General features: G+C 30.4%; 2 protein-coding genes across 2 annotated transcripts in view; both read left to right on the top strand.

Annotated features, from left to right (window-relative positions):
• The first annotated feature begins 9,119 nt into the window (after positions 1-9,119).
• LOC111619434 lies at positions 9,120-10,790 on the top strand. The gene is made up of 5 exons (XM_023361138.1): positions 9,120-9,272; positions 9,338-9,485; positions 9,551-9,783; positions 9,942-10,198; positions 10,274-10,790. Exons 3-5 carry the CDS (start codon positions 9,619-9,621, stop codon positions 10,515-10,517), a joined length of 666 nt encoding a protein of 221 aa, XP_023216906.1. The 5' UTR covers positions 9,120-9,272; positions 9,338-9,485; positions 9,551-9,618; the 3' UTR covers positions 10,518-10,790.
• A 246-nt stretch (positions 10,791-11,036) lies between these two features.
• Positions 11,037-14,293, top strand: part of LOC111619441 (probable glutamate receptor) — a 13,026-nt gene continuing 9,769 nt past the window's right edge. The window contains exon 1 of the mRNA XM_023361145.1: positions 11,037-11,164. Coding sequence (XP_023216913.1) covers positions 11,037-11,164 — 128 coding nt within the window. The remainder of the gene's footprint in view (positions 11,165-14,293) is intronic.

The following is a 14,293-nucleotide window of genomic DNA, read 5'->3' as shown; positions in this document are numbered from 1 at the left end:
GCCACAGCACTAGCGAAAATTTAAATTTGCCGACTGGAATTCTTTCGGATAATTGACGTTTCGGATGATTGACTTTCGGATAATCGACGCTCTACTGTATATAAGTTATCAGCATCAGTTAAATGACGACGTTTTATTTTACTTTTAAAAAATTTAGGAACAAATTGCTAAAACGTTTAGCATGAAATGCAAAATTAGTAATAATTTTTTTTTGTAAATTTAAGTAGCGAAGTTTACATTTCTTTTGATAATGCTTAATAGAAACATGATATAGATAAAGAGTTCTGAGATTTAAGTCTCTTTTCCATCGACGCCATATTCTTCTAGAAAGATTTCGCAGATTTTTCAAGAACCAAGATGGCATCAATATTAATTCTTTTATATGGTAAAAATTCTTTAGTGAAATTGAAAAAAATAGCATATGTCTTCTGCGTTATCTGTTTAACGCTCTATATAAGGTCCAGCAGAAACGACCAATTGTAAGGACAAAGATAAGAGAAAAGTTGGTGCCATTTAACCGTTGACCAAATAGGGATATTAATACGTACAGTACATTATTTTTACGAAGACGTAAATGTTAGAAATAATTATTTGGATAGCACAATGATTCGAATAAAAATCCTTTTTTCTTTTCATTCCTAAATTTTTACTTACCAAGAGTAGAGAAAAAATTTGGGAATGAAAAGAAAAAAACCAAATCCAAAAATGTAGTACGGCGAGAAGGAAAATTAATATATTGTTTACAATGAACGAAATAATATATATTGTTAAAAAGAAATGTTTTAAGGTATCAAGAAAGGAGTACGAGGGGGACAAAGATTGCCACGTTATATTAATTGTATTAAATTCGCTTCATAGAATAGTTTCAAAATTTTACTGACTGCTTTTAAACAAAATGAATCTAATATATTAAAATCATTACTTATTCACAAATAATAAACTTACTTCCAATGCCAAAAATAATTGTAATTGAGATATGATTAAATGTCAACTATTAATAACCCAATAATATGTCAACAATTACAATTAAGCTTGAAATTGTTTTTATTTCAGAATAAATATTTATGTTATTAACAGAAATAGAATATTTCTAAAGTAATAATTATTAGTGCCTTTACCTTACTTTAATAAGGTAAAGGAACTAATAATATTTTCATTATCTCGAAATGTTCTTGGCTCTCAAAAATACGTGTTCTACCCTATATATTCGCATTTTTTTTCATTTTTACTAAACAATGGTGATGTTTTCGTAATCACTAAATGAATGTTCTTAATTGCTAAATGGAAAAATGGTGTGCACTTCTGCCATCTAGTGTTGAAAACTTGAAATCAACATTAGTGAAAATTTTAATACAGTACTGTATTAGTAATCCCGTAGACGGCGTAGAGTATATGCAAATCATAAAATCTCATTTATATTTTTTACATGCGATAAGATTCCAAATTAATTAATGTAAACATTTTTCGGTTTTTCATCTACATTACACTATTTTAAAGTCGAATCGCAACACTACGAAGGAATACGCATATCCACTTGCAAATTGCAGGACCGGTGAGGTGACAGAGCTATGCAAATGATGAAGTTTGCATAGTGGGGTCATGTGATACCCAGTTTCGGGATGTAAACACCAGCAGCTGTTTCGGGCCGTGAATGCGAACATTCGAAGAAGGATAGAGAAGGTTAATGTTGAGAAACGAGATCGTATCCTTCAACAGAGTGACTTCAGTTTGTCGATGCACGCAGTTGCCACGCATATTGGGCACGACGTGAGTACCATCCAGCGTTGTGGTAGCATTCCTGCGCCCAGCGTGTGACACGATGGGCGCAGGAATATCTACGAACACGATGAAGAAGGAGTGAATCTCACCAGTGCATGACAGAGCGCCCAGACCGGTAGATTCGCCGAACTGCCCATCGGTCCCTTTCGCTACGGCACGTGACATACGAAGCTGCCCGTCTCTGTCAACGGGTGCATCTTTGTCTACCCAAACCATTCGCAACAAGTTGCGTGAAGTCTGGCTGCACATACGACAACAATGAGGATGCCATTAAATTAACCGCTCGATACATGGCTGCACGCCTGGCATGGGGTAGTAGTCATCGTAACTGGACCACTGAAGGGTATCGGATATTGTATACGAATGAATCACGCTTATGTCTGTCGAGGAATGACGGCTGTGAACAAATGTGGTTGTTTCCCATGAACGCAACGAACCAGCCCTTTTCGTCGAGCGTTACACCATCGGGCATCGTGGTTTGGGGAGTCATCATGTTCGATCAGCGACAGCCCTGGTGAAGATTTCCAGTATTCTGATAGAGGACCAGTACGGTACGTCACACAAATTGTGGGTCCGGCCACTGATTCAGGCCGCATCCGACAGTATTCCAGCAAGACAATGCCCGATCGCAAGTCGCATGGCAAACTCTCGCCAGCTTGAACGGAATTCACATCCCTGGTCGGCATCTTCTGGATCTCTTTCCCATCGAACATCTGTGGGACATCGTCTGACGTGAGGTACACTGGAGACCACCGCCCCATTCCGTAGACGACATGCGCCCCGCATTGGATGCAGCTTGGAAAATATACCTCAGAAAACCATTAATCGCCTCATTGATGGTATGCCTCGCCATATTACAGCCTGTATCGGTAAGCCTTATTCGTTATTGAATAAACAGGTGTCTGTTGCATATTTCTGTTTGTTTATTTTAATCATTTGCATATTTGTCATCTTTACGATCTTCTAATGTGCATGTGGCTACGCGCATTCCTTCGAGGTGTTTCGATTTCATTATTGAGTGTTTTTCCAGCAGATAATTTCAGTCCTGCACTAACGTTCAAGAACTAGAATCTTCTTAACTGTTCGAATTGCAACGGTAAAGACCCGAGGAAAACTTCTCGAGTTAGTCAAAATTGTTAGTGCAGTACTGAAATTATCTGCTGGAAATAATAATTAAGGTAAAATTTGAAAAAATTTGGGAATTTATAGATCTTCAATATCGTCCGCCTGTCTGTCTTTCCTTAATCTCGAACGGAATTAAATAGATGAAATATCGAGCGTCCTGTCCCTAAGGTTTCCATGTATGAAGTTTCGATGAAAACCGAAAGTCATGTTATTTCAATTCAAACATTTTCCCCTGAAAGCAGTTAATAGATGACTAGCATAACTCTATTATTAAAGGAAAAGTATGATGTACAGGGGCAAGCACTACTAATTTGAGGTGGAGAGCATATATTTTAAATTAAATAAATTAAAAAATTATGATTAAAATTGCAGCCCGGCATTGTGATGATGTTACAATAAATATTTGCTCGTTGTTATATAATTATTACTGATGTTTCTCAAAATAGTGCAAAACTTTGAACAGAACATTAGTCCTCTTCAAGGAGTACCAAACAATCGTGAAAATTAGTGCAGACCTTCCAAAACTTTGATAAATCTGATATATTTAAAAGACAATAAAAATGTTCTTTTCGTCCGCAAAATCATATTTCAGTAGAGTAAGTTTTTATATTAATTTTGGTTAATAATTTCAAGATTTTTTTATAACAGTTGAAAAAACACTTGATAGAAGTTATCAGTCTGTATTTTTATCTTGAAAAAATTTTATTCGCCACAGTAACAATTCCAATTTTAATTATTCTTTAAGTTTTCTGCTCAAGAGCAGGTTTATAGAGTAGGAACATCAGAACACTGGAATGCATTTCTCCACCTCTGAACTTGAGAGTTGTATCAGTTTTATTCTTTATCCTCTTTTTTACTGGATCCACCTTACCTTCTAGCTCTCGAGATTAAGGAAGGAAAGGCAGACGGAAGGACGATAGTGGGAAAGTTACAGGTTTACAATTTTTTTTCAAATTGCAGCCCAATAAAATAATTTCCCATTTTCACCCTCCTGTAAAACAAGGGAAATCGTATATATTTTATTGATATTTTATCGCTCATTTTACCGACTTGTTTAATTAAAGAAAATACCGTTTTTCCAGTGAAATCTTTAATTTTCTTAAAAATTGTCTGGATAAACGTTTATGAAATTTTTGACATAAGAAATTATTATTAATGAAACAAGTTAAAGCTGAATTTTATTTTTCTTTTACAACAATTTTCATTAAATTACACATTTTGAAGTTTATAATTAGAATTAGAATTAATTATATTCTTATAAAATGTAATATATATATTTTTATACATAATTGCATACATTATTCGTGTTATACTTCCTGTTTATCTTATGCCGATGTTTTATCGATAAAATACACAAATTATTTAGACACATACTGTATATCAATAACTCATATTACTTCTCTGGATCAATTTAAAATTTAATCAGGAAACTATCACGAAATTACCTAATTATATTTGATCTTCTTTTTATACTGAAGATTTATAATATCAGCGACATAATATATTCACAGAAGAAATTTTATAAGATCGAATTCATCTTGAAATTTATTACTAACTTATCAAGAGGAAAGGTATCGTATTTCTTGTTCGAAGAATTCAAGGTATAGAATTTTCATTGATAAAAATCATAATAAAATACATTTTTTCTAAAATAATTTGCGTTTTATTGTTTCTAATAATATAAAAATTATATTTATAAGTTTCGTATAATTTTAATTCAATAAAATATTATTGATAAATGTTACTTTTTACAATAGTTAGATTTAATTAATATATAAATTGAAGAAAGTTGGGCGAGAGGAGATAATAAATGAAATACGAACAATTGTTTGTTGTTACATCTTCACAATGTCGGGCTGCAATTTTTAATTATATTTTAATTTAAAAAATCGCATGACTTCCGGTCCAGATAAGAAAATGGTATAGTTAATTGGGCCTTTATCTTTTCATATTTGGTCTCGATTTTTAACTATCTAACTTCGTTCTCGAGATTAAGGAGGGACGGACGGATGGACTATTAGACGAACAATGGAAATCTATAGGTCTTCAATTTAAAAATTGCAGCTCTGATAAGTGACAATTCAACTAATATACAATATATAAAAACTGAAATATCTATAAATAAACAGTTTTTATTTTCAGAATCATTTCTGAGATGATATACAAGATATTAATAATATTTATAACTATTATAACTATTAAAACAGTGTTTGGTAAGAAATATATATATATATATATTTTTTTTAAATTCCTAAATTATTTAAATGATTAATTTAGTAAGATTTTGTCAATATTAAAATTTTCAAAATTTTCATTGAAATCTTAGGAAATGAAGTCAAGGAAAACATTTGGAAAATTGCTATTATTAATGTAATTATGTAATTTATGTTATAATTTAATATTTTTACATAAAAAATTCGGAATTTAATATAAAATTACTTCACAGTTTCTAGATTTTCCTGATCCTTTGCATAATATGAAGTTGGACTCATCTAGAAAACATTTTAAAAAAGATTTTGAAATATTTTTCGAAGTATTTCATATTTTTAAACAGAAATTTGACTTTCAGTAAATGTTTATTTTTATATGAATTTAATTATATATAGACTAAGAATTAAAATATAAATATTGTTTAAAAAACAAAATTTATTTTCTAGATTTGATATTGTTTTTTCGGATATACCAATATTTGGTCGAAAGAATAAAAATGGTTCCTGGTCTGGACTGTTTGGATTAATAGCAGATAAAGTTAGCACATAATTATAACTCATTTTTAATTTTTAAATAATAACAAAAAATACATTGACTGTAATACTGTAATGTTGTTATGATATTTTATAATAAATTTAAATGTTATCTAATATTATAATTTTCTTAAACTATATACATTGGAAGCTCACTTAACTCGCATAATTCGTTTCAGAATATTACTCGTAATGCGAAACACTCGTTAAGCGAAACAATTTTTCCCATATACAGTGGTGCCTCGTATAACGTACTTAATCCGTTCCAGGTGCATGTCCATTAAGTGAAAAGTCCGTTATACGATACGCATTTTCTCATAGAAATACATGTTAAAACATATAATTCGCATAAAATAACCGTACCATAAAAAAATGAAAATGGAGCAGTCATCAATTATGCCGGGTAGTCAGATGTTGTGAGCAGGTGGAATAACACTTTTTTCACACATTCATACAGATACAGACTTTCTACACATTACAGCAGGTCTCTTTTTATTGTTTTTTAATCGGAGTCAGATTTAGGAGAGGCTACCGGAGCTTGCAGGGTCAACTCCTCTTGTTCCATACTCTGTTTTTTTGGCAGCTGGCTTCTTGAAAAACATGTCCAAGGTGGTCTGTTTCTCTCTCTTCTTCAACACTTGTCGAAAATGACAGGCAAGGGTATCATTGTAGAGATCATTGACAATGTTGGCCTCAGCTCTGTTTGGATAATGAGTGTTGGTAAACTCCTGAACCTCTCCTCATTTGACAAGGAAGTTTTTGTCAACTTTCACTCCTTCTGATGATGTCTTACTTTGTTTCAATTAAAATCATCTTTCTGTTTTTTAGAAGCCATGATTTGCACAACATTTGAATAAATGTAAATACCTTGCACTGAGGTGATGTACTGAACGTAATAAACAAGGGAGCAAGACGAATTCCAACGGGAGCTCTGTACTTCAGATATACTAATAATATATTCTAATAATACTAATATAGTATAAAAATAGCAGATTGTCATTGGCAACGGCAAAAGAGTAGAAACATCTTTCGCACTTATTCGCAGAAAGTCCGTTGTTCGTAGCCAGTCCGTTGCTCGAGTCACGTAACGGCCAAACAGAAAGTCCGTTGTTCGCAGTGTCCGTTGTTCGAGGCGTACGTTATATGAGCCACCACTGTAAATTAATGTAAAATACTATAATGCGTTCCGTACCGAAGAAAATACTCAAATATTTTATATATAATGTTTATTCAAAGAAAATTATATAATGATGATTCACACCCCATTATCATTATCATCAACTTTTTTCTAGCGCGGAATGAATTAACTTGGAATGCGAATTCTATTTGCAGAAAACAAAAACAAAAAAATAAAAAAATCGAAATTTAATTTAGAATTGGTCATTAAATTTAATACGAGATAGCAGCATAACAGTTTACCTCTAGTCAAATTATTTAATTTCTAATATTTAATAATGGCCTTTATATATGCCAAATTCTTGCATATCGTTTGGCGTGTTTATTATTGTTTGTTGATATTTATATATAATATGTCTGAACACAAGTTTGGAAAAATGTGTGATCACAAGTGACATTAAGATACTAGCGGAACGAGTGCTAAACACATACAATCTGGGCCTTCCCACCTCCTGGTCATTCGTTAAGCGCGTCATTTTTACAATTTGTTTTGGTCGTTATGCAAATTATTCGTATGGAAGGTGCTCATTAAGCGAGGTTCCACTGTATTCTATCCTTATCTTTACACTATAACGAATGAGGAAGATATTCAGGTGTAAAAAATGCCTTATAACATATAGAAGTCCAGAATGTTATATAATCTTTTACCTGTTGAAACATTTGGAAGAAATTTTGTAATAGAGTTAATATAGGCCTATATTCTGATAATATTATTTATAAATTTTGAAATGAATGCCTATGTATTATATAGTTTAAAACAGGGGTGTCCAACCTTTTTGTTTCTCTGGGCCACATTGGAAGAAGTCAAGAAGTTTTGGGCCACAAGTATATATATATATATAAATGGACGTGTGTGTCCCTATATTTCACTTTTCCGCCAAAACTACACATCGCACGTGAATGGTGTTTGTATGTGGTGGTAGCCCCAAGTCTCCATTCGTGCATAGGGGTGGTTGCGTCTCGATAGCTATAAGGGTGCGGGAGATATGAGGCTAAAAGTAGTTGAAAGTGGCTTTCTATTTCGAATGTTTTGTTCGATTTTTTCGAATTTGTTCGAATTAAATTCGAACATAAAATTCGAATTGGTTCGATTATAGAACGATTGAAAACGTTCCAGAAACGTTGAAATTTGTTCGTTTGACTAAACGTAAAAATTCTCTAATTAGTCTGGAAACGGGGGACCTAATTCTTGCATTCTGTGAAAACGGGTAAGATTAGCTATAATGTAATTATCTTAATCTTCACTATCGTTACTTTTTGCCCAGCGAAGCGGGTTTTTGCAGCTAGATTCTAGATTACTTAGAAAAACAGTGTTTTATATATATAAAAAAACTATATTACATACAAATAAAAACCCAGCGAAGCGGGTCCTTGCAGCTTGTTATATATACTTGTGGTCCAATATAAAAGTATATTTAAGGACTAACATATCTAGATTATAATAATAAGTATTAAAACTTTATCACGAAAAAGGATATTTTAGAAAATTAATTTTATAGACACTTTCAATTTTTACTTAAAAATAGATAAATTCATTTATTATAAATATAAAGAGACAAACGAAAATTTATTTGAAAAACACAAATATTTGTTTTATTTGGATCTCTAATTAATAAAAAGCGATGAAACACTATTTTAAAATGCACTTTTATTCACTAATATATTTATGAATAATGTGTAGCCCATAAAGTAGCCAAAGCGCCAAATGATATATTTTACATCAAACTAAAAAAAGTAGCCACATTTGTTGCAATGTAGCCAAATCTTGCAACGCTGGAAGGAATAATAAATAAAGCTTGAGTTGTGACTCAATTGATTATAGACCCGAAAGGAGAGAGAGGACAAAAGGTAAAGAAGTGAGAAAGGTTGGAAAATTAAGAATCAATATTTGCATAACAGAAGATCTATTTAACCTTTCTCACTACTTTTTATCTTTTGGCCTTTCTCTCATTTTCCAAAATTTGGGTCTATAATCCTTTGTGTCATAACTCCAGCTTTATTTAGTAATTCTTCATCATTCACACATCTCCAAGTATATTTCCTTTCCATTCAAAATAAAGTATGAATAAAGGTTTACGGCTTTGTGAAACTTCTTTTTTGAGTTTACGCCGTTGAAATAAATAAATAATAATAATGATTAAAACATTTTTCGATTTTGTTTACACGTTTATTGGGCCGCATTGGAACTTGCCTTGGGCCTCATGCGGCCCGCGGGCCGCGGGTTGGACACCCCTGGTTTAAAATATTAATAATATAAAATAATTTTTATTTTTTCGTTTTATAATTTAGAAAGCTGATATTTCATTTTTTCCTCTTTCTATCACCCACGATCGATTTCTTGCTGCCGACTTTAATTTACCTACACTGTTCGAGCAAATTGTATTTATAGTCAAAACTCCTAATCGCCATCCCAATTATTCAGCTATATACAAACCTTTTTCCTTAAAAGTGAGAAAATCTGTGTTAATAAATATCTATTATGATAAAACTAATTTTATTTGTATTTAATTTAGTTATGGTTAGCAACACTGATCACTTCTATTGTGTTTGGATTAATTGCTTATTATATTCTGAACAAGGATTTAGCATTGTCAGGAAATAAGCAACAATATTCAAGGAAAAATATATTTTGGTTTATCTTCGGGACTTTTACGGCTAAAGGTACTTGTTAATTTTTTTCTTATGATAAAATTTTTATAGTAACAGAAGACCTTTCTTTATTTTAGGAGACGATTTGTACATTTTTAAACGATTTCCATCAAGATTTTTACTGGGAATATGGATTTTAGGTATCATGATTCTTGTATGGAGTTACATGGGAAATTTGATATCTTTTATGACGTGTCCGTTTATGAATCAAGTACCAAGAACCTTTCAAGAATTGATTAATTATGTGGAAAATGAAAAATACACCGTGGGAATTGATAAAGATCACGATGCAGCAGTACAATTATTGCTTGTAAGTACTATCTCTCAGGTTGTTTTATAATAAAATAAAAATTTTTAATTTATATATGAAGATAATTTAACCATTTTAAAATTATTTCATAAGTAAAATATAAAAAAATGACTGAAATGTATCTATTATTTTAGAGATATTTTTCAAAATTCTTTTAGAAAACTAAAGCAAGCCGTTTACAAATACTTAGAGATGACATTATTTCTCATAATAATTTTCTAACGCTTGATCAAGCGATGCAACGAATACAAAAAGATTCTCGTTTTGCATTTATCGGTTCAAAAATAATCTTCCAGCACATCAAAGTTTCGATGAAATCACAATATTTTCTTGAATCTAAAGACTCTGCAGGTATTTTTGCACTTGCATTTGGAATGAGAAAGGGGTTTCCGTACAAAAATAAAATTTCTGAAATGTAAGACATTTATTTATTTTTATTTTAAAGCAAAATTTATATAATTTCAACTGAATTTTAAAAATTATTTTATAGATTAATTCGTGTGTTTGAATCAGGTATTGTATATAAACACGTAGGTGTTGAATACTTTGAGCAAGAAAAGAAAGAAAAGCATGAAGAATCAGCCGTGAAATCGTTAACATTAGAAGATCTCTTGAGTGCTTTCATGCTTCTTTGTATTGGATATATATTATCTACTGCAGTGTTTATAATTGAATTGTTATTATACCAAAGATTCGTTAAGAGAAATGTTGATTATACAGATAAAAAAATATAGATCTTCTACTCTACTAAACTTTACCTAATACTAAATATTTTATTATTTATTTAAATATGCAAATAATAACGTATTTCTTTATGCTATTGATGGCCGAAGCGTTTAAGGCTTCGACCTCTCACTGTGGAGACCAGAATCGAATTCATACAGCATAAATACTAATAAAGGTAAATACTAATTGGTGTGAAAGGTTAAATTTTGTCTTCTGGTAGTGCTTAAACTACTTTATTGAAATTTCAAATTTTTCTGATAAGTACTCAACATCTTGTTTATGTTCTAACACTTTATTTTTTATAAGAAATGTGTTTCTATTCAGAAATTTCACTTCAGTGTAGTCAATGTAATTTTATTATGTTATTGAATATTATTGCGTGCACTGCACTGTACTGAAATGTTTCGTGTTATGTAAATTTGAATTTATAGTTATAAATTAAATAAATGTAAGAATATAAAATTTATAATAAGTTTGATTAATACAGGGTGGTTACAATTAAACTGACGGTAATCAGATGAGTGGACATGGGCTCTTCTGAACTGAATCGAATAAATCTTGATACATATGCAATGAGGATCATGGAAAGAGATTTATTGAGGGGAACAAATTGGTTGAAATATTCACCACCAGGAGAAAATATGACGCTGCGAAGGTGACAATTATGAGAAGTGTACAAAATTAAAGATATTATTAGATATAATGTACTGTACACAACACACAAACCGAATACACATCAAAATGGACTGTGACATAATGAATGATTGTAATAGAAACGCTTGATCGCACTGCGAATTTACGCTAAACTTCATTTATTACGCCACTTTTATATTTTCGCGAACACCGGTTAAGAACCATGCTTTAGTAGCGGGATTGCGGCCGAAGTTTTCATCTCTAAAACGTAAACGTCGAACGACGAGCGCCGCTATCTTGTAAGCGGCGCTCATCGTTCGACGTTTACGTTTTAGAGATGAAAACTTCGGCCGCAATCTCACTATTATCTCTGAAAATAGGGTGCCTCTAACATTCTACGTAATACGTCATAATTAGCAACCTTTCGTACCGCGTCACTAATTCCATTGCCTTATTTTAATAATTTTATTAGGCTAATATTCGTAATAGCAAACATTTAAGAGATTAACTTAGCTCAATCTCGTTAGTATATTACTATAAGGTTGTAAGTACTTGAATAAAAATCTCAGAAAAATATGTGAAGTGTTGTTTCAAGAAATTATGCATTTCCAACGCTTTAAACGTCAGTAGAGATTATAAGGCCCACTTATAGGAAGATGTTAGTATTGGAGCTAGTGTTGATTCAGAAGAGCCTAACACAAAGAGTGAGTGAAGAGGTTTCTGACTCTGTTACCAAGAAAGGCAATGATATATAAGTTACTTTAGTGTATAATAAATATTGATTCTATTGACATAAATGCAATGGCGTCTTACAGTATATCCGAGTAAATACGATAATAATAATGAAAACTTAGAGTCTTCTTGAAAATATTTTTCTGTTTTATTTATGTTTAAATATTTAATATTATTATTTTAATAACATACAGAATAAAGCCGGTTATTTTCTTTTTGTCAGCATCAATCAATTTTCTTTGAAATAAATTTATAAAATTAATTAATTTAGTAAATCAATTGAAAAATTAACAGGTACAAACATCCACGATATTCTCGTGTAATTTGTAATTTTATGTTAAATGAATTTACATCAATATTTACGAATTCCCTTTCGTTACAATCCATTATTTACAACTGCATTATATATATATATATATATATTTTTTATAAACGTGCAATATTTATGGTATATTATCGGAAATGCAACAGCAATTATTTAGCACTGAGTTTATGTATCAAACGAGCTACTAGAAAGATGTATATTCAATTCGTTCTATTTTCCTAATCTCTATTCGATTTTCTCTGGAGTGGTCATTTCACTTTTTCGTACACCTTTACTAATTAATATTGGAGATATCAAAAAATAAAAGTAAGTAACAACTTTAATAATATTTAGTTTATACATTTATTTCATAACCAAATTCATGAACCCTTTATTTACAAATAATTCTTTTACCTAACTATAATTTTATTATATTAGAAATTTAATATTAAACTATAGACCTATATTAGATAATTGGAATCTGCAAAATTATTTTATAAATGAAAGTTTTAGAAGTTTTAAATGTATAAATTTCATTTCAGACTAATTTTAATTTATTAAATAATTTAAATAAATTAACTAGCTTTTCTGAAATTTTGTGTATTAGAAGGATTGATGCTGTTAAATTTTGGTGGTTAAATATCGAGGGGGTGAGGAGATAGAAGGGGGGTCGTGTGGTGTCTTATCTCGAGTAGGATCGGACTTAATGACAATTTTACTCGTTATTAGCATATATAATTTTTAAAATAAAACTCATCCTTACCCTCAAAATTATTTGAATAGCATCTCATGTATTATGGGCATTACTTAAGTTTTTCTTTTAATATTTATAACAATTTTGATAAAAGTTAAGAGAATAATAATAATAATAAATGCTATTATAATCAAAATTTTAAGAAAGTAAAAAGTTTTTTAATAATTTTATTTTTAATAATTATTTTTACTTATTATCGTTATTTTCTAACTTCAAAATGTAAGCTTACATTTTAAAAATTAACAGGAGGAAAATTGTAAAATATAAAAATATTCTTAGAGAAACTAATATGAATTCAAAATTAACTATATTAATTCATTTAAATCAATCTACTTGAGAGAAAATATTTATTAAAATTTGCATTTTAGAATAATAACATTGATTTAACTTTAATTAATAAAGTTATTATTGTTTAAGAAACTTTTTAAATAATTAATAGAATAAATATCACGCAATTAGAATTCGTAAAATAAGATAAAAATTATCCATTATTTTTACTTTTCTTACTCTGTTATATATAACAGGGAAAGTATGGCGATGGGTAAAAAAAATCGCCCCTAAGATTTTTATATTTTTGGACTCGGGGAATCTTGAAACGTCGAGAAATGCAAATAATTTCGAGAATTTTGAGGGTAGAAATGAGTTTTTTATAAAGCTTTTTGCCACTTTATAATAATTAAAAGTATAAAAAGTTCTTCTTAATAAAATATCATAACAGATAGCGCCACGAGAATTTTAACTGTTGCTGGGAAAGTTAAGCAACTTGTAGCTGGATTTTTTTAAAGTAAGATGTAAATTTATATTTAATTAAAGGTTTCAATTAGTTTTTAACTATAAAGTATATTCTTAAATTTAAATGAAATTTCCATATATTAAGTTATTATTTTTTAATATACAGTCAACACACCTTAATACTGAGAACGCACATTTATTGAGCTAAACAAACGTTTTCAACCCATTTCATGGGCCATCATTAGGTTAAAGACGTTCGAATCTAAGCAATTATCGAACACACGTTGAAATTAAATTACGTAAATAAGCATAACGAAATTAATACAATAAATACGAAAAACAAAATAATATAAAAAGGAATACAAAATACGGTAATTTCCCGCAATCCAATATGTAGCCTAAACAGTTTTTATATATTAACCCAGGTTTTCATTGTATCATCCTACGAGTTTTTTCTGATTATGTATTTCCATGCCGACGATAAAATGGTTGCATCCTTATAGTTTAAACATTTATCCGTCAAGCTAGATCTGTAGATCTCACATTTCTCTGTTGTGGATGCAAGTGTTGGCGAGTGTACCTTTGCAACGATTCTGGCCTCCTCCCATTTAACTATGGATCCATCTGTT

The sequence above is a fragment of the Centruroides sculpturatus genome, unplaced genomic scaffold (genome assembly GCF_000671375.1).
Source record: "Centruroides sculpturatus isolate CEXI.00-Female unplaced genomic scaffold, Cexi_2.0 scaffold107, whole genome shotgun sequence".
Taxonomy (NCBI): Eukaryota; Metazoa; Arthropoda; class Arachnida; order Scorpiones; family Buthidae; genus Centruroides; species Centruroides sculpturatus.
This window is presented reverse-complemented; position numbering and strand designations above follow the sequence as displayed.

Excerpts from the sequence above, each read along its gene's own strand:
- LOC111619434 (XM_023361138.1), top strand. The coding sequence starts at position 9,619 with ATGATTCTTGTATGGAGTTACATGGGAAATTTGATATCTTTTATGACG. Across the intron at positions 9,784-9,941 it reads CAGCAGTACAATTATTGCTT|AAAACTAAAGCAAGCCGTTT; the intron begins GTAAGTACTATC and ends AAATTCTTTTAG. Across the intron at positions 10,199-10,273 it reads AAAAATAAAATTTCTGAAAT|ATTAATTCGTGTGTTTGAAT; the intron begins GTAAGACATTTA and ends ATTATTTTATAG.